The 26,071-nt window shown below is 44.4% G+C and overlaps 1 protein-coding gene across 1 annotated transcript; it reads left to right on the top strand.

Annotated features, from left to right (window-relative positions):
• Positions 1 to 1,032: 1,032 nt before the first annotated feature.
• LOC133083700 (Golgi membrane protein 1-like) lies at positions 1,033 to 13,786 on the top strand (the record flags this gene model as incomplete). The annotated part of the gene is made up of 3 exons (XM_061179795.1): positions 1,033 to 1,197; positions 11,222 to 11,371; positions 13,607 to 13,786. Coding segments are annotated over exons 2-3 (309 nt in total), but the record flags the coding sequence as incomplete, so codon positions are not given.
• Positions 13,787 to 26,071: the final 12,285 nt, after the last annotated feature.

Genomic DNA, 26,071 nt, shown 5'->3' on the forward strand with positions numbered 1-26,071 from the left:
GCCTGTTTTTTGGTGTTGGGGTTTGGGAGGGATGAGCCAAGGGACTCTTTCCCCAGACACTAGAGCCAGGTAGGTTCAAAAAGAGATGGTTCTAGGAAAACTGTTCTCAATCCTGGCCACATGTTACAACTATCTGGGAAGCTTTAAAACAAAAATACCAATGTTCGGGCTCAGAACTCCAGAGGTGGGACCGTGGTATCTGAATACTCTAAAAGCTCCCAGAGAATTCCAATGTCTGGCCAATGCTGTCAGGGTCAAGAACCACTGCTTTAGAATTTTCTAGTATGGTTATCCTATAGGTCGCTAGTTTTGTGGCATCTTCTCAGGCAGGTATGGCTCAACAGTGCTTCTCAAACTTCCGTGCGCCCGAAGGCCACCTGGGCACTGTTTAAAATTCAAATTCCCAAGCCCCATCCTTAGAAAGTCCTAGAGGATCCCGCTTGCGCAGCGCCCAGGAGTCTTCGTCTTCTGTTGCACGCCGTCCCAGGGTCGCAACCCAACAAATTAGCGCTGAGAGATAACAGCTGTGGGGAGATCAGGACCAACTGAGAGGGGCTGGTGGAAGAAAAAGGACAAATTCGTGAGCACAGATCCCGGGACTACTGAGGAGACGTGAGTATGACCAGGAGTGTGGCGCTGGGTGTGGTCAGCTCTGGGTTCCGGAAAATTCCCTCGGGGCGGGGGCGGGGGTGGGGGTGCTGGGAGGCGTGTCTCCCCGGGCCCGTGTCTCCCCGGGCCCCTTCTCTCCGCCGCCGCTTCCCACCTTACGCGCCTCCTCCGAAAGCCTCTGGACCTCTCTGCTCGGCTCTCTGAGCCGCGACCAGAAGGCGCGCCGGGAGCCGCCGTGGGGAGGGGAAGAGCTGGGCTGCTAGCGGCGGGAAGGGGGCGCGACGGGGGCTTCCCGGCTCCAGCCACAGGTCGGCCGCGGGCCAGGGCGCGCGCACCGTGGGGCCGAGCGTCCGGGCGCGGCCACGGCCTCGCCTCCTCGCGCTCGCGAGGCCGCCTCCTCCCCGCGCCGCCGGCGCTGCCCGGGGGCGGGGACTCGCCGCTGCGGAGGCCGGAGACGCGGCGGCGCCGGAGGCTGCGCGGGGCGCGGAGCGGGCGGGAGCGCGAGGCCGGCGGCGGTAGGAGAGCGGCCCGGGCGGCCTGGGAGCCGGGCCTCGCAGCACCGAGCGGCCGCCTGAGCCGCTGCAGGAGGTGAGTGGGCGGCGCGCGTGCTCGGCGCGCCCTCCGGCCGCTCTGGACGCCTTACCTCTCCTTGTCCCTCCTCGGCCCCGGGCCCTCGCCCAGGGACCCCGCGCCGGGTCCCGGAAACACCCCCCGACTTGCGCCCGGGCCTCAGCCTTTTACCGGAGTCGGCTCGGGGCCGGCCCCGCACCTCCCCGCGCCGGAGCCTTCTTCCCGGGGCCGCCCCGACCCGCCGGGTTCCGGCTCCCGGGCTGGGCTCCCCTGCGGAGGCCGGTCTGGGGCGACGCGGGGCCTTTCTTTTTGTTCTTAGCTATGTCACGCGCGTCGGCATCCAAAGTCAAAAGCGAGCATTCTCCAAAGTCGCGCTAAGCCGTGCGGGCGTGATTGGCACGCGGGGAGGGCGGGCTGGCCGCGCCGCTCAGCTCTTCCCCCTCAGCCCCGCGCGCGCTCGGGCCGCCGCGGTGCCCAAGTTGGCAGCGGTCGCGTCCTGGCAGGTGACCGGGAGCTTCACGCCGGGTTCTCGGTCTGCGAGCCGCCAGGACTCCTCTGAAGCACGTGTCAGGGATGCTCCGGGTTCCCTCCTGTACCTGTATTTCCCACCTTTGGCGGCGTGGAGGGTCCACAGAACTTTTGCTCTGCTGTAAAAATAGTCTCCTGGGTTTCCATACTCTTTATATGTCACACCCTATTTAGTATTTTTAATGATTGTTTTTTGGTAAAACAAAACAGGCAAAATGCCTATTTTGATGAGTGTTCTTTTTAGCGGAATTTAAGAATCATTGTATTCAGCAAGTAATGGTGGTGCTTAAGATATCCCGTTTACAAATTTGCAAAACCAGACTCGTGTGGCTTTCACGGTTTTGAGATTTCCTTTGTATGGTTTGTGGTCTTCAAGGCCCAGTTGCCCTAAATTATGCAAACATTGAGGGACATTCCTAGGAGCAGAGTAAGATGTCCAGTAGCCTGCTTAAATATTTAACAGCTTTAGAGTGACTCTGTTTGACTCATGGCCATGAGATTGACTCAAATTTGGCAGTTTTAGTATTTCTGAATTTTTTGTAACGTGAGACCTGAGAAGTGGAATCTCTTGTTGGTCCTTGTGGGTCTCCTAGGGCATCCCTAGCTCCTTCTACTTGTGTTAGAGAAGATTACGCCAAGCTCATGCTATCGTGAAGAATAGTTTTACTTTATTTGTAAATAGAAACCAGTAACTTGCTAAGGCTTGCTGTTCTTAGGTCAGAATTCAATTTTTAAGGGGTCAGTGGTGAAAACATTGAGTTCATAGGATGTTTAAAGAAAACAGGTTAACTCTTCAAGACGTATTTTGTTCTCCTGTGAAGATACCACTTTTTTTTTTTTTTTTGGTTTTTCTCAAAAATGAAAGACCAACGATGAGAGGAAGGAATGCTGGCGGGGGGGGGGGGGTGTCAGATTTTGGGGACGTTGCCATTAGGAGCTAAGGATGCCATCTGCTTTCTAATTGCTGGCCCTAGGTCCAGTTATTGATGGGGGAATGAAAAGATTTTGCATTTATATAGTTTTTTTGAGGGGTGTGGCTGAAACAGCAGTGAGGATGGTTGACCATGTCAGGCCCAGGGCTACCTTCAGTCCATTTATGTGGCCACCTTCCTCCAGCAGGGAGGGAACTGCTGACTGTACTGAAGATCCTGTGAATGCTGCAAGCTGGCTTTCTGCATCTGAAGCACAAAGGATAGCCAGGCAGAGCCTGGGGAAACTGCCTCTGCCGGGAAGAGTTAGAAGGTGGGGTGTCGCTTCAAGCCAGCTGTGCTGCGTGGGGAACAGGATCCCATCACGGGCAGTTTAGTGAAAGGGAGCTTGAAGGTAGTGTGGTCCCTGAAGACCAGCCCTGCTTCTAAACAGGCCTGGGGTGGCCAGGAGAGGGGGAGGCAGGGACAGGGATGAGAGGCCCTGTGCCTGGGGCTTTAATTCAGTTGTATTATTGTTGTTTTTATTTTTCTTTAGAAAAAAATAAGGTGCCTTAGGAAAAGATTAATTTCTTTTTTAATGACTTGGGAAATGGGAAATAACATCTGTAATTGGGATAAGAAGAAAAAGCACTTTTTTTGGTTTAAAAAAAAAAACTTGGTTAAAATTATTTTCTAAAAATTCACAGAAGTAAAAGGAATGGTCTTGATAGGCCCTTGGCGTTCACCTTAACAAAGTGTGAATGGGATTTCACTTGCTCCCCCAAGATGGTCCTAGATTGTGGTTATTTTCTTTTCTAGACTTTTTCAAGTGACTGATGAAATTACATTGAAAGAGAGACTTGGCTTGAAGTTTAAGGATTATTTCCAAAATTCCCAGAGAGCCTACTTTGCTTCACAAAGAAATTTCCCCCATTTTCAGGAAAAAAAATGCATACCTTCTCAGATTTTTACAACATTTTGATCTTATTTTCCTTCAAGGCTGCATTAATAGAACTTCCTCTCACTAAAGTTTTGAAGGTTAATTAGTGCCTGACAGGAAGAATATGTATGTAAAAATACCATATAATATGATTATAGTGATATATATTGTAGTTTGCTGTGGTTTCCAAGCTTTTTTGCTCATTCTTGTTAGTAAAAAAATCTTAACACCTAAAACGAAGACAGTGTAATATGTCAATTATATCTCAATTAAGACCAATTTTTAGCACTCCTCTTACGTGTGTTTGTTACTTATAAATTATATACATGTGCTGTCATTGTTTTCTTGTACCTCAAGATTCAGTTTACACTTAGGGATGGATTCACTGTTAATCACAGTGGAGGTAAAACCCTTTTTCATATACTCCTTGAATTTTGAGTATTTTTGGCCTGGTTCTTGTCAGATCTGAGTACATCGTCATTGTTTTTACTTTGTGATGTGGCTCAGGTGAAGCTGACTCAGGGCAGGAAGTGTGTTCCCAGCCTTGGGCTTGTGTTCACCTCTGCTTGCGTTTATTAGTGTAGCTTTAATTTGTGCTTTTTGTAGGAATCTTAAAGCTATTCATATCCTCTGTGGGGTTTAGTTTCGTTATAATTTGTCCATCTACCTCATGGTGCGCTTGCCCAAGTCAAAGGAGTGCTTCAGGCACCGCAGAGGGCTGGTGACAGGTGACCCTTGACAGAGGGTCTTTGTGAGGATGCAATCAGTCAGTTCCTGCTTTTATTAGCACTATTAGTATTTCATGGTAGTATAATTAGTACAGTGTAACATAGTGTAAAATAATTAGTATATACATAATATATTTAACTTGTTATATGTAATATTTATATTACTAAAACATAGTTGCTATTCTATTTTTTGGATAAAAATAAATGTAACTTCTAGGATTTTTTCCCCAACCAGGTGGAGCATCTTTTACACCTTCTGGGATGCATGCACCCTGCTGGTAGACAGTTGGTTCTCTCACTTTAGCCACACTCTCAATACCACAGCAGTTCCTTTCAGTTAAGTATTTACTTGGTGGCAAGTAAATGCTCTCATTTAATTTTCACACCAGCCTTAGAAGACAGACCCCAAGGTTATCCCTTTACAGATGAGCCCAGAAGGTTAGGAGGAGAAGAGGAACCGCCCCGTCACCAAGTCAGAAACGGGTCCTCACACTGCCCTGCATCTCCTCTCAGTTACCTGCCCAGGCTCAGGACAGGGACCTGGGTCTTCTTAGTGTCCCCGGTGGTGGGGTCCAGCACAGAAGGGAGCCTTGGAATGTATTTGAATGAGTTCAGTGTATTTCTCTACTTCATAATACATATATATGTTGTCATTGTTTTGTTTTAGAAGAAGCTGTAAAATATGGTGTTTTAATCTGGGAATGCTACAAATACAGCTTCAAAACTTGCTAGTGTTACCATTATACATCTGCCTAACATCTCAATTTTTTGTTGTTACTGTTTGGCTTTTGTATTGAAGATACGCTCATTGAGGAAAAAAAAATGGTATAAAGCAAAAAAATGAAAGCTTCATTCCTCTATACATTCTGCTCCCTTACTACAACTTGTATATATCCTTCCTTATAAACATTTGCTATACATTTTCTATGGTGGAAAAATATATTGATTTATTGAGAGTATTTAAAAAATTTTTTCAACAAAAGTAGGATATGATAATTACTATTTTGTAATTTTTTTCATGTAACAATTTGTATTTTGATCATCCGTTGCTCCATAACAAATCATCTCCAAGCTTAAAACCATCATTTTATTATTGCTCCTGATTCTGTGGGTTGACTGGGCTGCAGTCTTTTGAGGCTCAGTTGGGCTGGAACTTCAAGATGGCTCATTCACCATTACCAGTTTTTAAAGTATTGCCTTGGTGAATTCTTGGACAGAATTTTAATATACTAATGATTGATTTAGAAAAAATTTTTTTAACTATTTCTCTGATTTCAGTGCTGTCAGAACTGGAGAGTCTAGCGCATCAAAATGCTCTCTGTCATTTATATCTGTGTAGCAGATAGATGATTCCTTATCTTTCCTCTGTGTTTTCTGTATCAGTGAGGGAGGTCCTGTAGAAGCCATGTTGCTCTGGAATTAGTGATCACTTCATTCTGATTAAAGAAGAGGTACCTTTATCCACAGGTGAGCAGTGACTTTGAGATGGCCAAAGGGAGAAAAGACCCTTGACGGAGAAGTTACTTTAAATGGAGTCCATTTGGGGTTACTCTTTACCTCTTAGGGAGGTAAAAAGAAACCTTATTTCTCTAGGGCACACAGTAGTAGATAGGTTTAGGGACAATGTTTGCAACTGCAGATGGGAGGTGTGAGAAAATAGTAGAATAAAACAGAAGGCCAAAGACCAGGAAAGAGCTGGGAGGAAAAAACTCAAACTTAACCTTTAAACAGTAGGGAAATACAAATATTTCTCCAAAGATAAACAACACACCCCCTCCAACATGCCTTTCCTCTTTTTGAAAATAAATGAGTGCAGCCAGAACAAGATTCACTTGTCAGACTTGTCCAGTGAGCTCTGGAGAGGACAGTGGTTCTCAGCCTTGACCTGCATCAGCATCACGTGGAGGGCTTTTAAACACAGACCCCAAGTTGCTGACTTGGTAGGTGTGGGGTGGGCCAGAACATTTAAATTTCTAACATTCCCACATGATGCTGATGCTGCTGGCCCAGGGAACACACTTTGAGAACCACTGAACTACAGCAGGTGTCTCAAGGTACAGCAAACCTTTTCTGTAAAGGGCCAGATGGTATTTTAGGTTCTGCAGGCCCTGTGGGCTGTGTCACAGCTACTCACTTCTTGTAGCCTGACAGCGATAGACAATACGTAAATGAATGGGCATCGTTGTATCCCAATAAAACTTCATTTAGGGACACTGAAATTTTAATTTCATATATTTCAGTACTTTTCATGTCATGAAATATTATTATTCGGATTTTTTCACTTAAAAAACTTAAAATCTGAGCTTTCAGGCAGTGTACAGAAGCAGGTGGCTGGCAGGATTTGGCCCTTAGGCTGAAGTTTGCCAACTCCTGAACTAGACTAGGAGGAATTTGGGAACGCCTGCCAACGTGTAGTCTTGGTGTCTGTAGGGAAGGTGGCCCTTCTTCAGAAAATCAAGTGCTGGAAGAAACACAGTGGAATTTGGTTCTCCTCATTCATTTTCACTCATTCACTTCATTTTTTGGTATTTTCACTGCGTAGCACTAAACATGCACATTAATTTTTAGTTTTTCTTTTTAAAACATTTTATTGAGTATAATTGACATAACATTAGTTTCAGGCATACAACAAAATGATTCAATATTTGTATATATTGTGAAATGCTCACCACGATGAGTCTAGTTAACATCTGTAACCACATAGTTATGAATTTTTTTTTTCTTGTGATGAGAACTTTTAAGATCTACTCTCTTAGCAACTTTCAGATATGCAATACAGTTATTATTAACTACAGTTACCATGCTATTAAAGGTTTTTCTTTCTAAACTGTTAGCTTCTAGAATTGGGGAAAAATTGGAGGTTGGGAAAGTGAGAGGAAGAGAATCTGTGCACTTCCTAGTAAGTTTTGAAAGCAATTTAAGGAGAATACAACGGACTTGTCATTTAACCCTAATGGTTTAGAGCAGGAGTTGGCAAAGTTTCCCGAAGGGAAAGATAGTAAATACTTTAACTGTTTCAATCTTCGTAATAACCCTATGAGTAGATCCCCATCTCTATTTTTCAACTCTGCCTTGTAGCTAGAAAGCAGCTGTGGGCAGGACTTCAAGGGCTGGGCATGGCTGTGTTCAGCAAACCCTTATTTACAAAATGGGCCACCAATGGCCTGTGGGCTTTGGTATGCTGACCCCTGCCTTGGAGACATTCTTGGGACGGAGTAGAATATCTCTAAACCCTCCCGAAAAATGCTGAGTGGGGCGTCCTCTGATCTGTTTGCTTCACTGTGGTGACTTCTGAACTCCGTGCAGGGCACCTCCGGCTCTGGCCCTCCGCCATCCCGGTGAAGCCATTTCCTCTGAAAAGGAATAAAGGTGCGGCTCCCCTGCTGTTTGGAGAAGCTGTGTTGTTTCTGCAGTGGTGACATTGGTCAAACAAGCCAATCCGATTTGATTGCTCCCATATATTTGCCTATATGATTAAAAACCTCTATGTGAGAATGAGGAAATGAAAAAATTATTTAACTAGGAGGTTCAAGGGGCTCATGCATTTGGCCAGTTGCCCATTTTCTTATGCTTTTTCTTTTTCTGAAAAAAGTAATTAGAGGTCTCTGTTTGCTTATAAAAATTTTTGTCTTACGAGCAAACAATAATTTTAACCAGTAGATTGAATTTTTTAAATTAAGTCAGTAGAAAGAATCTGCAGGGTTTTTTTTTTTTTTATGACTCTTTCAACTTACCAAGAAACTTTTAGTGCAGACACACACCACTTTCTTTCATTCCAGGGAAACCTGGAATTTCACAGAGTTTGGCTGATTTAGGTTAATCTTTTTCAGTATGTCAGGTGACTGTAATCAAATATGAGACAAAACACATTCTGAAGCCTAAATTATAACTATTAATCTGTCTGACACAGTCTGTCTCCCACCCACTTCCGTCACCCTCCAGTCAACATAAATTCTAAGGTGGAGGAGAGGAAGGCGTTTGAAATGTTTGACAGCCGTAAACTCTGGCTCTGAGCTCCTGCCCTCAGTCTCCATCAGGCTTTGGCATTTACCACCTGTGTTTGTCCCTTTGTCTTCAGCAGCAGGGTTCCTGCAGTCCTGGAAGTCCGTGGTGAGGCATGTTGCAGGCCCAAAGGCTCACTGTTGGCCCTCCCTTCCTCGTGGTCATCTTCTTACCTGGGCAGCCCTGTGTCCATTGGGAAGTCCAGGGCTCTCCTAACCGTCCCTCTGGGTGGCTGCACACCGTCCGGCTGGCCAAGTGCTGGGTCACAGTGACGGGCTTCTGAGACTGTACTCAACTTCCTGGAACCTCTCTTTTACATAATGTGGTCCTGGTCTGGGATCTCTACTGCTGCAGCGGCATCCGGAGTCAGTCCCAGGAGATGGCAGTTACTGCTGCTTCCGTTGACAGCAGAGTCAAGCGAAGAACGCAGATGGCTGGTTCCTATAAAGTAGAACAATTGAGGAAGGAAAACATTCATCACCTTTTTCTTATAAAACGAGAAAAAGACCAGATCTGGAAATGATTTGTTATTCATCTTTCCATCTCTAATAATGATAGTCAGCATTTATCGAGCAATTGACACTATGTGCCAGTTGTGGTTCTAAGCACTTCTCATATCTTTACTCATCTGTTACTCACTTTAACCCTCTGAGGAAGACGGTGAGGCACAGATGGGTCCTGTGACTCCGAAGAGGTGGAACCAGGATCCGACTCTGGCCATCAGGTTCCAGAGTTTGTTCTCTCAACACTGCCCTGAGCTTCCTGGTGCTAGCACAGCACCTGTCCCCTAGTAGTTGCTCATTAAATTTTTTATTGACTGGCTAAAGGAAGGAGAATGTTAAATGATCATCTGTACACTTCCTTGAAGTGAGAGTTGAGTTATATTGTTTTCAGAGTTATAGTATACCCACCCTGACTTACATCTGCAGGAATAACAAAGGGTCAAGTGAGGGTCCCATCTAAAAGTTTATTTTTAGGGAATTAAGCATATGACAAAGATGGCCTTTCAAAGAACTAAGTAAAAATAGTTTATTCCATAAAGGATGCCCAAGGAACTGGCCAGCCATTACAAAAAAAAAAAAAAAAAGTTGTTTTCTTTGTATTTCCTTACTCCTTGCGTCAAAAAGGAATTCCAAGTGGATGAAACATTTACATATAAATATGAAACCATAGATATGTTGAGAGGAGATATGGGTAAATGTATATATAAACTTAGAGTAGGAAATGTCTTTCTAAACATAAGCAAAATCTAGAAGCAATAAAAAGAGTGATAATATTAGGTTATTTTAAAAACACCACCAACAACCAAAAATTATGGGCAAAAAATTTTACACAGAAAGGAGGAGTGGGCCCAGTTGTTGGTAATTTAAGAAGTGTCCCAGGCGATTCTGATGCTCTCTGAGGGTTAAGAACAGCTGGAATAGAAGGATACAGCCAGTGGAGTGGGAAGAGGAGGATTCTTAATTTCACACTTAGTGCGATTTTTCTCCGCAATTGTATTTGTCTTCTTATATTTTAAAAAGTTAATAAGAGTAAAAAAAAAAAAAAAAAAAGTGTGATCAAAATCAAACATGATGAGGCAGTGGAGACATTTTTAGCAGATTTATAAAATTTTCTAGAACTTTAGTATTTCTGAGCATTAGTCTCTGTTAGTACGTACAATGTTTGCTGATATCAACTGTCAGTTGAATTTAAAACTTTTTTCCCTCTTTTGTCCCGAGAGACTAGAAGCTGGTGAAGAAGCCATCAGCCAGTGGAGGCTGGACTCAGCCCTCAATTCATGGGAATTCTGGGGGTGCTTTGTTTTAGGTGATTCAACTAGATTGCTCATTCAGAGACAGAGGATGTCTCCCAGGGGCACACTTAGCTACAGATACCATGGGGGAGAGCCAGCTTTGTCAGCTCTTCTGCGTTCTCACCTGCAGGAACTTCACCTCAAAGCTGAGTCCCTGGTAGTCTCCCTTCCCCCTCCTCTCTCACCTCTGTTTCCTCTTCCTCCGTTGCTGGCCACACCTAGCATAAAAGCATATCTGTTCTGAGGGAGACTGTTTATTGTGTGTGCTGCCCTCCCTCTGATAAGGTCCTTTGATTTGGCTCAGCGAAAGCCATTTGGAAAAGTCACCTTCCCTTGTCCTTGCTGACCAGGGCCAGGATCCAGCCAGACCTGGCTTGGGGTTGAAGCCCATGAGTGAAACATAGCTCCTTTCTTCTCAGCTGTATTTGTGTTTCTTTTAAGAAGCTCCATGCTCCCTGCAGCCCTTGAAGTCTCCTCCTCACTCGGCTGTGCTGCACAGATATGGCTTCGAAGGGAGAGAACAGTGCTCAAAGGAAGCAGAGCATAAATGCCTATTTCTGCTGCAGGCGGGGCACCTCCGGTCCTGGCTTCACACACCTCTAGAAGGCTTTCCGGCTTTGCTCAGGAAACACTTTAATTGGGTATCTTTGGCAATTCTGTCACAGGGTAAAAAACCCTCCCTGGTTAGGAATCAGATCAAAAAGGCTTTGGGGAATAATGAGAAATGGAGTCTTTCTAGTGTGATGTAGAAGCACTAATATTTGCTATTGCTGCTTAAAGAGATGATTTCTCAGACTGTACTGGGAGGTAGGAACTATAATTATAGATGAGAAAACTGAAGCGTAAGAGAAATCGTTACCTGCCCGAGGTGTTGAGCTGGTGTGTGATGGGTTTCTAGGATGGTGCTTGCTCCCACAAGCCTGTCCCAGGGATCTGGCCGCAGTGCCCAGGGCACACACCACTGGCTCTGGGTGGGCTACTTACACGGTCTTCTCCAGCGACAGCTTTGCATTTCAAGGAGAAGACGCCAGCCCGTGTTTCGGGGCAGGACACCTTCGTGTTGGTTGTGATGACGGTTGTGGCGTGCCTGGGGCATGCTAATGCTGGTACTGAGGCCTGTGTATTTGTTTTTATTTGGCAGATTCTCAGCCCGGTCTTTGAGATGATGGGATTGGGAAACGGGCGTCGGAGCATGAAGTCGCCGCCCCTCGTGCTGGCTGCCCTGGTGGCCTGTATCATTGTCCTGGGCTTCAACTACTGGATTGCGAGCTCTCGGAGCGTGGATCTCCAGGTGTTCTGTTTGTTCTGTTTGTGTGGATGTCATAGAGTATTTAAAGCTGCTGAGCGGTGGGGTCCGAGGGGCTTGCTGTTTATCACCACCTAAGGTGTTGCATGCTGTAATGCTCGCTGGGGGCTCTGCATGTCCCCCCACCCAGCCCCGGGCCTGACTCCACGCCAGCTCTGCTCTTGGGTGGGAGAGGACCCCCTTGTGACTTCTTAGGATTGCTGCCAGGACATGCCTCTCTGCTTTTCCTGTGAGTTAACAATTTTCAGTCAAGCCTTTTGGGCTGGTTCTGGGAAGACAATTTACGTAAGTACCCTGCCCACAGCCCGTTCTGGTCCTCCAATCCACACTCAAAATCTAAGAGTGGTGTTGGTAATGTACGTGGAGAACGGGCATGACAAATATGTTTTTAGAGGTACCAATCTTTATCAGCATCATTTACTGATAATAATAACTTTATCTTTCCCATTCATTGCTGCCCATCGTGGGTCAGGCAGTGCTGAGCAGTGACAGAGACTCTCACTGACCGCAGTTTAGTCAGCCTCTGAGGAGCCCCCTTCGTGACTAGGCCTCCATCTTGGTCCCCCATCCTGTTTTTGGCCTGCCCAGCCCAGGCTTAGCAAAGAATCCCGCTAACTCATCCCTCCACCCCTGATACCTGAGCAAGTTCCTCATCCCTTATCTTTGATGTCTAGCCCTGGGCCTGCCTTTAGCAAGACTCCTGTTAGGCCAGTTTAGCAAGAATCTCCCCACCCTCTTAGTGCTTTTCCACCCACTGACCCCCTCACTCTGCTCGTTGGCTATAAATCCTCTGCTGTCTTTGCTGTGCTCAGAGTCGAGACCAGTTTCTCTCCTGACTGCAGTAGTCATGATCCCTGTTGCAGTAGCCTTGAATAAAGTTTTCCTTATCATTTTAGCAAGTGTCAGAATAATTTTTCTTTAAGGATATATTGCATAAATTACCTTCTTTTGTACACAGACTCTCTCAGGTTGGGATTTTATGTTCCCCATTTCACAGGTGGGCAAACTAAGGCTCGGAGAGGTTAAGGACGAGGGGAGCTGGGATGCCAACCCAGTCTTTCTGATGGCAGAGCTTGAGCTCTTAGCCATGGAAATCCATCCCATAGGGGTGTTTTGTCCTCCTCTCATGCTTACCTCCCACGGTTGTAGTGCTTTCGTCTGAGCTTCCACTGGATCCCTGTTCTCTGGGCAGATGGGGTCTTGGTGTCCAGAGAATTGAATCTGTTTTCAGAGATTGTGTCTTATAAAGAGTGTTAAATGCTCTGTTAGTGAGGAAAAGGAACGAAATATTTGAGCACCAGCTCACGCCAGGTAAAGCATAAGGCATTTTATGTACAGGCAGACCTTGGCGATATCCCGAATTCAGTTCCAGACTGCCGCAATAAAGCCAATAGCGCAATAAAACAAGTCACGTGAGTTTTTGTTTTCCTAGTGCATAAAAAGTTATATTTACACTATATGGTAGTCTGTTAAGTGTTCAATAGTGTTATGTCTAAAAAAAGAGCATACTTAATTTAAAAATACTGCTGGGACTTCCCTGGCAGTCCAGTGGTTAAGACTTCTCTCTTCCAATGCAGGGGTGCGGGTTCGATCCCTGGTCGGGGAACTAAGATCCCCACATGCTTCGAGGCACGGCCAAAAAATAAAAAAATAAAAATACTTTACTGCTAAAAAATGGTAACCATCATCTGAGCCTTCAGGGAGTCATAGTAGTAACTTCAATGATCATGATTGCAGATCATCATAACAAATATAATAATAATGAAAAAATTTGAAATATGGCGAGAATTACCAAAACGTGACACAGAGGTGTGAAGTTAACAAATGCTGTTGGAAAAATGATGCTGATAGACTTGCTCCACGCAGGGTTGCCACAAACCGTCAATTCCTAAAAAACAGTATCTATGAAGCTCAATAAAATGAGGTGTGTGTGTACCTGCCTCATTCAGGCCTTCCAAATCCCTGTGAGGGGTGTGGTGGTGTTTCCACGGAGACACGCGGTGGAGACACAGATGCTCAGAGAAGTGAATTCCACCATTTCTCTAGAATAACCTGTGGGAGCATCTACACCACTGACCTAAAAGATTGAGCCCTGGGAACACACCGTGTGTGACCACACTTGATGCTGGCTGGGGCCCCGGCGTGGTCTTGCTGAGGGAGCGCGGGCGGTCTGGTCTGGAGATGGCTTGACACGGTCCTTACGCTGCGATGTCCTTGCAGACGCGCATCGTGGAGCTGGAAGGCAGGGTCCGCAGGGCGGCAGCGGAGCGAGGGGCCGTGGAGATGAAGAAGAACGAGTTCCAGGGGGAGCTGGAAAAGCAGCGGGAACAGCTGGACAAAATTCAGTCCAGCCACAACTTTCAGATGGAGAGCATCAACAAGTTACACCAGGATGAAAAGGCAAGACCTGCTTGGTTTTCCTCTGAATTCTGTGCTAAGTACCATTTATACCCTGTCAAATTCTCCTCAGTGGGAGGATAAGCTGCTGTGTGTGTATGTAATGTAGTTACGTGGAATGAGCCTCTTGATCAAGCTTTGGGTGTCTCCTCATATCGCCGTTAGGCCCTGGGTGGGTTTGTTGGAAAAACTTTTGCAGTGCTGATAAATGGGAGAAATGCAAAAGAACTGTCTTAGCAGCACGTTCGTCCTCCTGTTACCTTTTTTCCTTACTTTCTACAAGTATGCATTAAGTACCTACTCTGTGCCAGGCCTGTGCCGGATGCTTGTATCTCACAGAGGAATAGCATTTGTGCCCTTGAGTATCTCACAGTGAGAGGAGATGTAGACCTCCTAATATATACTAACAAAGAAGGTAGGGGACCCAAGAGTGCTGGGTTTTAAATTTAAAAAATACCAGATCCTGCACAGATTAAAAAAGGGGCTTCCCATTAGTGAGCGTATCTAAGCTTTACGTGTCTTGCTTTTTCTGGTTTTCTTGGGACTGTGTGACTCCACTTTCCTGTTTGTTAAATTGTATAATGGTGTGAGTTACTAATATCTTCCTTTCTAAAGTGCATCAAACTCATGACTATTTCCTCGCAAGATTTGACTATTTCCTACTAAAACCAAGTCCACATTCAAGATAATGGATCTCAGGATATGACCTCCTTCCAGTAAATCAAGCATTTCACAGAGAGAGGCACATGGATTAGTAAGAGCCAAATCTGTGTAAAGTGCTACTAGTTACCAGATCATGAATCATTTCTAGATAGGGCCTCAGACTTTTCCTGTGTAACTGGTTTAAAAGGTGAGAAATACTTTTTTTTTATTTGCGGAATACTTTCTCATAGTCACAAATGTGTATTTCTTCTTTGGGAATTGTTCCAGTTTTAATGCTGTTATAGGAAAGTGCTCCCTATAACTTTATAATAAAGTGCTTTCCTATAGGAAAGTTCTCCCGTTTTCTCATGTGTGGGTGACACTATCTGTGCTCCTGAAAGCCCCTTTAACTGAATAGAATGGGACCTTGCCATTTCTCACAGTGTGTACACATGCTTAACCTCCTGAAGCACGCTTTGGGAGGCGGCAGAGTTTATTCTCAAGGGATAGAGTTGGCAGAAACTCCATCTGGGATTTGCAGGACGTAACGAGAAGGTCTCTGGCACCCTGGCCCTCTGCCCAGTTAGGAAGGAGGCCTGTGATGGGACCTGGGGAGTGTTGGGCTGGGAAAGGGGACCCAGCAGAGACCAGCAGCCTTGCCCCATTGGGCCTGGGCTGGACAGGGCAAGGTGGGAAGGACCGTACGTGCTGAGGTCTGGGACCAGCCAGAGCAAGGTTTTCCCACCTGCAGGGAGGGAGGAAAAAGGATGTTTTGTGTACCTGTCTACCTGCCTCTCCACCCCTGTGTGTATGTGTGTCATTACCTGAAAATTTGACTCTTTTTTCTGTAGGAAGAATTGTCTTTTATTGATACTCTGAGTCTCTGGCCTTCTACGTTTTGTTTTTAACCTTTTTTTTTTGAAATGGTAGTGATAGAAGATAGAAGGGCTGTTCGTGTCTGCATGTGGTGTTTGGTTATTGCTTTTAACTGTCCTTGTTTTCTTCATCAGTCTCCCAAATGCCTCTGAAATTTTACTGGCTCATGAAATCCAAAATTCTGGGAATGACTAATCTCTCTTTTCATACTCCTCCAAGCTCCTGGATATTTTTGTGCATTGCACAAAGTGTGGGTGCCTGTTTGGGGTGGGGAGAAGGAAAAGCGATTGCAGGGTAATTTCTGCTCATGGGACCTTCTGCCTTGGCCTTGGTACGCCGAGGGGCTCCAGAGTCCTGTAAAACAGGTTGCAGACAGCCGGGCTTCCCGTATCGTATGGGCAGAGTCCTCAGAGACTGCGCTGCACAGAACCATTTGTTCTAGCGAATTCATAGTAACACAGTCAATGAAGCTTCATCACCACAGGCAAGCCCTAGATATAGAAATGCTGGTTTATCGAGTGTGAGCTTTTGTGGGGATAAGACTTCAGACTTGGAATTCTTTGAAATGTGATTGACCGACTGTTTCCTAAAAACATCTGCCTCTATAGGAGGAAATGAGAGGGAACATCTCCCAGCCAGAAACCAGGTGACTGTTACACCTCGGTTCTGAACGCTTCAGTTTTACGGCTTCTTTTTTTTTTTTTTTTTTTTAAACATCTTTATTGAAGTATAATTGCTTTACAATGGTGTGCTAGCTTCTGCTTTACAACAAAGTGAATCAGTTACATATATACATATGTTGCCATATCTCTTCCCTCTTGCATCTCCCTCCCTCCCACCCTCCATATCCCACCCCTCTAGGTGGTCACAAAGCACCGAGCTGATCTCCCTGTGCTATGCGGCTGCTTCCCACTAGTTATCTATTTTACATTTGGTAGTGTATATATGTCCATGACACTCTCTCACCCTGTCACATCTCACCCCTCCCCCTCCCCATATCCTCAAGTCCATTCTCTAGTAGGTCTGTGTCTTTATTCCCATCTTGCCACTAGGTTCTTCATGACTTCTTTTTTTTTTTTTTTCCCTTAGATTCCATATATATGTGTTAGCATACTGTATTTGTTTTTCTCTTTCTGACTTACTTCACTCTGTATGACAGACTCTAACTCCATCCACCTCATTACAAACACCTCCATTTCATTTCTTTTTATGGCTGAGTAATATTCCATTGTATATATGTGCCACATCTTCTTTATCCATTCATCCGATGATGGACACCTAGGTTGCTTCCATGTCCTGGCTATTGTAAACAGAGCTGCAATGAATATTTTGGTACATGACTCTTTCTGAATTATGGTTTTCTCAGGGTATATGCCCAGTAGTGGGATTGCTGGGTCATATGGTAGTTCTATTTTTAGTTTTTTAAGGAACCTCCATACTGTTCTCCATAGTGGCTGTATCAATTTACATTCCCACCAACAGTGCAAGAGTGTTCCCTTTTCTCCACACCCTCTCCAGCATTTATTGTTTCTAGATTTTTTGATGATGGCCATTCTGACCGGTGTGAGATGATACCTCATTGTAGTTTTGATTTGCATTTCTCTAATGATTAATGATGTTGAGCATTCTTTCATGTGTCTGTTGGCAATCTGTATCTCTTCTTTGGAGAAATGTCTATTTAGGTCTTCTGCCCATTTTTGGATTGGGTTGTTTGTTTTATTGTTATTGAGCTGCATGAGCTGCTTGTAAATCTTGGAGATTAATCCTTTGTCCGTTGCTTCATTTGCAAATATTTTCTCCCATTCTGAGGGTTGTCTTTTGGTCTTGTTTATGGTTTCCTTTGCTGTGCAAAAGCTTTTAAGTTTCATTAGGTCCCATTTGTTTATTTGTGTTTTTATTTCCATTTCTGTAGGAGCTGGGTCAAAAAGGATCTTGCTGTGACTTATGTCATACAGTGTTCTGCCTATGTTTTCCTCTAAGAGTTTGATAGTGTCTGGCCTTACACTTAGGTCTTTAATCCATTTTGAGTTTATTTTTGTGTATGGTGTTAGGGAGTGTTCTAATTTCATACTTTTACATGTACCTGTCCAATTTTCCCAGCACCACTTATTGAAGAGGCTGTCTTTTCTCCACTGTATATGCTTGCCTCCTTTATCAAAGATAAGGTGACCATATGTGCGTGGGCTTATCTCTGGGCTTTCTATCCTGTTCCATTGATCTATATTTCTGTTTTTGTGCCAGTACCAAACTGTCTTGATTACTGTAGCTTTGTAATATAGTCTGAAGTCAGGGAGCCTGATTCCTCCAGCTCCATTTTTCGTTCTCAAGATTGCTTTGGCTATTCGGGGTCTTTTGTGTTTCCATACAAATTGTGAAATTTTTTGTTCTAGTTCTGTGAAAAATGCCATTGGTAGTTTGATAGGGATTGCATTGAATCTGTAGATTGCTTTGGGTAGTATAGTCATTTTCACAATGTTGATTCTTCCAATCCAAGAACATGGTATATCTCTCCATCTATTTGTATCATCTTTAATTTCTTTCATCAGTGTCCTATAATTTTCTGCATACAGGTCTTTTGTCTCCTTAGGTAGGTTTATTCCTAGGTATTTTATTCTTTTTGTTGCAATGGTAAACAGGAGTGTTTTCTTAATTTCACTTTCAGATTTTTCATCATTAGTATACAGGAATGCAAGAGATTTCTGTGCATTAATTTTGTATCGTGCTACTTTACCAAATTCATTGATTAGCTCTAGTAGTTTTCTGGTAGCATCTTTTGGATTCTCTATGTATAGTATCATGTCATCTGCAAACAGTGACAGCTTTACTTCTTCTTTTCCGATTTGGATTCCTTTTATTTCTTTTTCGTCTCTGATTGCTGTGGCTAACACTTCCAAAACTATGTTGAATAATAGTGGTGAGAGTGGGCAACCTTGTCTTGTTCCTGATCTTAGTGGAAATGGTTTCAGTTTTTCACCATTGAGGACAATGTTGGCTGTGGCTTTGTCATATACGGCCTTTATTATGTTGAGGAAAGTTCCCTCTATGCCTACTTTCTGCAGGACTTTTATCATAAATGGGTGTTGAATTTTGTCGAAAGCTTTCTCTGCATCTATTGAGATGATCATATGGTTTTTCTCCTTCAATTTGTTAATATGATGTATCACGTTGATTGATTTGCGTATATTGAAGAATCCTTGCATTCCTGGAATAAACCCCACTTGAGCATGGTGTATGATCCTTTTAATGTGCTGTTGGATTCTGTTTGCTAGTATTTTGTTGAGGATTTTTGCATCTATGTTCATCAGTGATATTGGCCTGTAGTTTTCTTTCTTTGTGACATCTTTGCCTGGTTTTGGTATCAGGGTGATGGTGGCCTCGTAGAATGAGTTGGGGAGTGTTCCTCCCTCTGCAATATTTTGGAAGAGTTTGAGAAGGATAGGTGTTAGCTCTTCTCTAAATGTTTGATAGAATTCGCCTGTGAAGCCATCTGGTCCTGGGCTTTTGTGTGTTGGAAGATTTTTAATCACAGTTTCAATTTCAGTGCTTGTGATTGGTCTGTTCATATTTTCTATTTCTTCCTGGTTCAGTCTCGGCAGGTTGTGCATTTCTAAGAATCTGTCCATTTCTTCCAGGTTGTCCATTTTATTAGCATAGAGTTGCTTGTAGTAATCTCTTATGATCGTTTGTATTTCTGCAGTGTCAGTGGTTACTTCTCCTTTTTCATTTCTAATTCTATTAATTTGAGTCTTCTCCTTTTTTCTCTTGATGAGTCTGGCTAATGGTTTATCAATTTTGTTTATCTTCTCAAAGAACCAGCTTTTAGTTTCATTGATTTTTGCTATTGTTTCCTTCATTTCTTTTTCATTTATTTCTGATCTGATCTTTATGATTTCTTTCCTTCTGCTAGCTTTGGGGTTTTTTTGTTCTTCTTTCTCTAATTGCTTTAGGTGCAAGGTTAGGTTGTTTATTCGAGATGTTTCCTGTTTCTTGATGTAGGCTTGTATTGCTGTAAACTTCCCTCTTAGAACTGCTTTTGCTGCATCCCATAGGTTTTGGATCGTCGTGTCTCCATTGTCATTTGTTTCTAGGTATTTTTTGATTTCCCCTTTGATTTCTTCAGTGATCACTTCGTTATTAAGTAGTGTATTGTGTAGCCTCCATGTGTTTGTATTTTTTACAGATCTTTTCCTGTAATTGATATCTAGTCTCATAGCGTTGTGGTCGGAAAAGATACTTGATACGATTTCAATTTTCTTAAATTTACCAAGGCTTGATTTGTGACCCAAGATATGATCTATCCTGGAGAATGTTCCATGAGCACTTGAGAAAAATGTGTATTCTGTTGTTTTTGGGTGGAATGTCCTATAAATATCAATTAAGTCCATCTTGTTTAATGTATCATTTAAAGCTTGTGTTTCCTTATTTATTTTCATTTTGGATGATCTGTCCATTGGTGAAAGTGGGGTGTTAAAGTCCCCTACTATGATTGTGTTACTGTCGATTTCCCCTTTTATGGCTGTTAGTATTTGCCTTATGTATTGAGGTGCTCCTATGTTGGGTGCATAAATATTTACAATTGTTATACCTTCCTCTTGGATCGATCCCTTGATCATTATATAGTGTCCTTCTTTGTCTCTTGTAATTGTCTTTATTTTAAAGTCTATTTTGTCTGATATGAGAATTGCTACTCCAGCTTTCTTTTGATTTCCATTTGCATGGAATATCTTTTTCCATCCCCTCACTTTCAGTCTGTATGTGTCTCTAGGTCTGAAGTGGGTCTCTTGTAGACAGCATATATATGGGTCTTGTTTTTGTATCCATTCAGCCAGTCTGTGTCTTTTGGTGGGAGCATTTAATCCATTTACATTTAAGGTAATTATCGATATGTATGTTTCTATTCCCATTTTCTTAAATGTTTTGGGTTTGTTATTGTAGGTGTTTTCCTTCTCTTGTGTTTCTTGCCTAGAGAAGTTCCTTTAGCATTTGTTGTAAAGCTGGTTTGGTGGTGCTGAACTCTCTCAGCTTTTGCTTGTCTGTAAAGGTTTTAATTTCTCCATCAAATCTGAATGAGATCCTTGCTGGGTAGAGTAATCTTGGTTGTAGGTTTTTCTCCTTCATCACTTTAAGTATATCCTGCCACTCCCTTCTGGCTTGCAGAGTTTCTGCTGAAAGATCAGCTGTTAACCTTATGGGGATTCCCTTGTGTGTTATTTGTTGTTTTTCCCTTGCTGCTTTTAATATGTTTTCTTTATATTTAATTTTGGATAGTTTGATTAATATGGCGTGTTTCTCCTTGGATTTATCCTGTATGGGACTCTCTGCACTTGATTGATTGACTATTTCCTTTCCCATATTAGGGAAGTTTTCAACTATAATCTCTTCAAATATTTTCTCAGTCCATTTCTTTTTTTCTTCTCCTTCTGGGACCCCTATAATTCGAATGTTGTCCCAGAGGTCTCTTGAGACTGTCCTCAATTCTTTTCATTCTTTTTTTCTTTATTCTGCTCTGTGGTAGTTATTTCCACTGTTTTATCTTCCAGGTCACTTATCCGTTTTTCTTAATTATTCTGCTATTGATTCCTTCTAGAGAATTTTTAACTTCATTTAATGTGTTGTTCATCACTGTTTGTTTGCTCTTTAGTTCTTCTAGGTCCTTGTTAAACGTTTCTTGTATTTTCTCCATTCTATTTCCAAGATTTTGGATCATCCTTACTATCATTATTCTGAATTCTTTTTCAGGTAGACTACCTATTTCCTCTTCATTTGTTAGGTCTGGTGTGTTTTGACCCTGCTCCTTCATCTGCTGTGTGTTTTTCTGTCTTCTCATTTTGCTTATCTTACTGTGTTTGGGGTCTCCTTTTCACAGGCTGCAGGTTCGTAGTTCCCGTTGTTTTTGGTATCTGTCCCCAGTGGCTAAGGTTGGTTCAGTGGGTTGTGTAGGTTTCCTGGTGGAGGGAACTAGTGCCTGTGTTCTGGTGGATGAGGCTGGATGTTGTCTTTCTGGTGGGTTCGTCCACATCTGGTGGTGTGTTTTGGGGTGTCTGTGGCCTTATTATGATTTTAGGCAGCCTCTCTGTTAATGGATGGGGCTGTGTTCCTCTCTTGCTAGTTGTTTGGCATAGGGTGTCCAGCACTGTAGTTTGCTGGTCGTTGAGTGAAGCTGGGTGTTGATGTTGAGATGGAGATCTGTGAGAGATTTTCGCCGTTTGGTATTACGTGGAGCTGGGAGGTCTCTTGTGGACCAGTGTCCTGAAGTTGGCTCTCCCACCTCAGAGACACAGCCCTGATGCCTGGCTGGAGCACCAAGAGCCTTTCATCCACACGGCTCAGAATAAAAGGGAGAAAAAATGGAAAGAAAGAAAAAAAGAGGATAAAATAAAATAAAATAAAGCAATTATAATAAAAAATAAGAAAAAAAATTATTAAGAGTAAATTTATTAAGAAAAAAAAATTTTTTTTAATTTTTAAAAATAGATTTATTAATTTTTTATACTAAAAATAAGAAAAAAATTATTTAGAAAAAATTTATTAAGAAAAAAAATTTTTTAATTTTTTAAAATAAAAAATATGAAAAAACTTATTAAAAATTTTTTTAAAAATAGAAAATAAGGAAAAAATTATTAAGAAAACATTTATTAGGGAAAAAAAAATTTTAAGCCAAAAAAAAAAAAAAAAAAAAAAAAAAAAAAAAAAACGGACGGACCTAACCCTAGGACTAAGGGTGAGAGCAAAGCTATACAGACAAAATCTCACCCAGAAGCATACACATCTACACTCACAAAAAAAAGGAAAAGGGGAAAAGTTAATATATCCTGCTCCCAAAGTCCATCTCCTAAATTTGGGATGATTCGTTGTCTATTCAGGTATTCAACAGATGCAGGCACATCAAGTTGTTTGTGGAGCTTTAATCCGCTGCTTCTGAGGCTGCTGGGAGAGATTTCCCTTTCTCTTCTTTGTTTTTACAGCTCCCGGGGTTCAGCTTTGGATTTGGACCCGCCTCTGCATGTAGGTCCCCTGAGGGCGTCTGTTCCCCGCCCAGACAGAACGGGGTTAAAGGAGCAGCTGATTCGGGGGCTCTGGCTCAGTCAGGCCGGGGGGAGGGAGCGGTACGGAGGAGGCGGGGCGAGCCTGCGGCGGCAGAAGCCGGCGTGACGTTGCAGCAGCCTGAGGCGCGCCGTGCGCTCTCCCGGGGAAGTTGTCCCCGGATTACGGGAGCCTGGCCGTGGCGGGCTGCACAGGCTCCCGGGAGGGGCGGTGTGGAGAATGACCTGTGCTTGCCCACAGGCTGTTTGGTGGCGGCAGCAGCAGCCTTAGCGCCTCATGCCCGTCTCTGGGGTCCGCGCTGATAGCCGCGGCTCGCGCCCGTCTCTGGAGTTCGTTTAAGTGGCGCTCTGAATCCCCTCTCCTTGCACGCCGCGAAACAAAGAGGCAAGAAAAAGTCTCTTGCCTCTTCGGCAGCTGCAGACTTTTTCTCGGGCTCCCTCCCGGCTAGCTGCGGCGCGCCAGCCCCTTCAGGCTGTGTTCACGCCGCCAACCCCAGTCCTCTCCCTGGGATCCGACCGAAGCCCGCGCCTCAGCTCCCAGCCCCCGCCCGCCCCGGCGGGTGAGCAGACAAGCCTCTCGGGCTGGTGAGTGCTGCTCGGCGCCGAGCCTCTGTGCGGGAATCTCTCCGTTTTTCCCTCTGCGTCCCTGTTGCTGTGGGATCCGCGCTGATAGCCGCGGCTCGCGCCCGTCTCTGGAGCTCGTTTAGGCGGCGCTCTGAATCCCCTCTCCTTGCGCGCCGCGAAACAGAGGGAAGAAAAATTCTCTTGCCTCTTTGGCAGCTGCAGTCTTTTTCCCGGACTCCCTCCCGGCTAGCACCGAAGCCCGAGCCCCAGCTCCCAGCCCCCGCCCGCCCCGGCGGCTGAGCAGACAAGCCTCTCGGGCTGGTGAGTGCTGGTCGGCACCGCTCCTCTGTGCGGGAATCTCCGCTTTGCCCTCCGCACCAATGTGGCTGCGCTCTCCTCCGTGGCTCCGAAGCTTCCCCCCTCTGCTACCCGCAGTCTCTGCCCATGAAGGGGCTTCCTAGTGTGTGGAAACCTTTCCTCCTTCACAGCTCCCTCCCACTGGTGCAGGTCCCGTCCCTATTCTTTTGTCTCTGTTATTTCTTTTTTCTTTTGCCCTACCCAAGTACGTGGGGATTTTCTTGCCTTTTGGGAGGTCTGACGTCTTCTGCCAGCGTTCAGTGGGTGTTCTGTAGGAGCAGTTCCACGTGTAGATGTATTTCTCATGTATCTGTGGGGAGGAAGGTGATCTCCGCGTCTTACTCTTCCGCCATCTTGCCCCTCCCCCCTACGGCTTCTTTTTAAAAAAGGGGACGTAATGCGGGATCTTAGCACTCCTGCCCCACCCCCAAGTTCAAGAACTGTTTGAGCATCCAAGGGGAAGGAGGCTCTTGTAGTCACAGCAAACATCTAACAGTAGATATGAAAGTCGAGGAGCCCCAGTACAGAAGGTAAAGTACACATTTGAGAGAGAGTCAGATAGCTGCTGGGAAAGGGTGAGAGTCCTTTCATTTGGAGTTTTAAGCTTTTAGGAGATGTGATACAAAGTTCTTTTCATTTTGGGGGTGGGGATGGGGGCACGTTTCTTAGCTCCAGGAGGATTTTTGCCGTAGTTTGGGGTGGCGGTGAATGGCATGGGGCTTCTGGCCAGGCAGCCCTGGGTTCGAATCCTTGTTTTCCTTAACTGCATGATTTCAGGGAGGTCAGTTAAGTTCTCTGGACCTGTTTTCTCAGCTGCCAAGTGGAAATAACAACAGAATCCCTTTTGCAGGGTGGCTGCAATGATTCAGTGTAATATTTATGAAGGGTTTATCACAGTGCCTGACATGGAGCTGAAGCCCGAAACGCGGTAGCTAGTATTATTACAACTAGTCGTCGTGGTAGTAATGGTGATAGCGTAGGGGTAGAGGTAGTAGTAAACCACAGCGTCTGGAGTGATAATATTATTATTATTATTATTTTTTGGTTTGGACTCTTCTTTTTTCTTCTAAATTAAAACCACGAGACCAGATTGTCCTGGCTTTCAGAAGAGATGAAGGAGGGGCTGGGGTGTCTGTTAGAGCCAAGCGCGGACAGCGCAGTTGAGCCGTGGAAAGAGCACCAACAACGGCTGTCACACCAGCGACCAGAGCGCATGTTTTTCAAATCTCTGCCAAGCCAGGGTTACGTTCAGCATTACACAGGGATTGTCTCCTGTCTTCCTCTCAGTAGCGTCATGAAGTTGGTGCTCATTGTACAGGGAGGGATCTGAGGTCCAAAGGGAGTTAGTAACTGTCACCTAGGATGTGACCTAGACTCTGGATGGCCGCCAGCGGGGCCTCCATCTCTGCCCCTGGCCTCCTCCTGCTCTGTGCAGACCCCGCTTCTCTGGGCCGCAGGGGGCCTCTCCAGAGCTCTCCATCACCTAAGTCATGCAGGGGACCTGGGTGTGGCCACAGAAGAAACCAGGTTGGCCTGAGTTGATAGCTGTTAAAGCCAGGCCATGGGATCACTTTTCTGTCTCCTTGCTTCGAAAGACTACTGTATTCCCGCTAGCTCTCCTTTGTCCCCAGTTCCAAATTCTGAGGCAAAAAATACTTGATGGTTTCAATCTGGCTGGGAAGTCCTCAGAGAAGTTGGGCTGGTCTGTCACCCCAGTACATGACTCTGTGTTATCTATTTCTTTTAATCTTAGGAAGTTAGCACTCGTGCTTTGAATTGGAATGAGGCTCCTTTTCAGAATTTTAAAGACCCTACTGGTGGACTAATAGTGATTCTCAGCTGTGGGAGGAGCTGGCTTGCTGGCATGTATGGGTGCAAATCTCACGTGACCTAGGGAGTGCCAACCTCGGCCAGCATCCCCACCTCAGGCTGGCATTGCTACTCTGCATGGGCATAAAAGTTCCCAAGTCGGGGGCTGGGTAGAAGCTTGAAAGCCGAACCTATCAGGGACAGTGTGGTAATGAAATTCATGCTTCGTTCGGGTCAACACTGTCTAACAGAATTCCCTGTGATGGTGGAAATGTTCCCTTTTTTTGCTCTGTGGTACGGTAGCCGCTGGCCCCGTGTAGCTGTTGAATACCTAAAATGTGGCTAGTGGGACTAAGGAACTGAATTTTGAATTTTATTTAATTTTACCTAATTTAAAATTAAATAGCCAGATATTGGACAGCACAGGTTTGGACAGTAGAGACAGACCAAAAGCAAAAATAAACAAATGGGGCTGTCTCAAACTAAAAAAGCTTTTGCACAGCAAAGGAAATTATCATCAAGACCAAAGGCTGCCAGATGAATGGGAAAAGATATTTGCAAACTATGTATCTGATAGGTGTTAGTATCTAAAATATGCAGAGAACTCATACAACTCAACATTAGAAAAACAAAGAACCCGATTAAAAAATGGGCAGAGGATCTGAATAGACTTTTTTTTTCAAGGAAGACATACAGATGGCCAACAGGCACATGAGAAGGTGCTCAGCATCACTAATCATCAGGGAAATGGAAATCAAAACCACAGTGAAATATCACCTCACACCTGTCAAAATGGCTATTATCAATAAGACAACAAATAACAAGTGTTGGCAAGGATGTGGAGAAAAGGGAACCCTCTTGCACTGTTGGTGGGAATGTAAATTGGTGCAGCCACTATGGAGAACAGTATGGAGGTTCCTCAAAAAAATTAAAAATAGAACTACCATATGATCCAGCAGTTCCACTCCTGGGTGTTTATCCTAAGAAAACAAAAACA

Source organism: Eubalaena glacialis, unplaced genomic scaffold (assembly GCF_028564815.1).
Source record: "Eubalaena glacialis isolate mEubGla1 unplaced genomic scaffold, mEubGla1.1.hap2.+ XY scaffold_583, whole genome shotgun sequence".
Taxonomy (NCBI): domain Eukaryota; kingdom Metazoa; phylum Chordata; class Mammalia; order Artiodactyla; family Balaenidae; genus Eubalaena; species Eubalaena glacialis.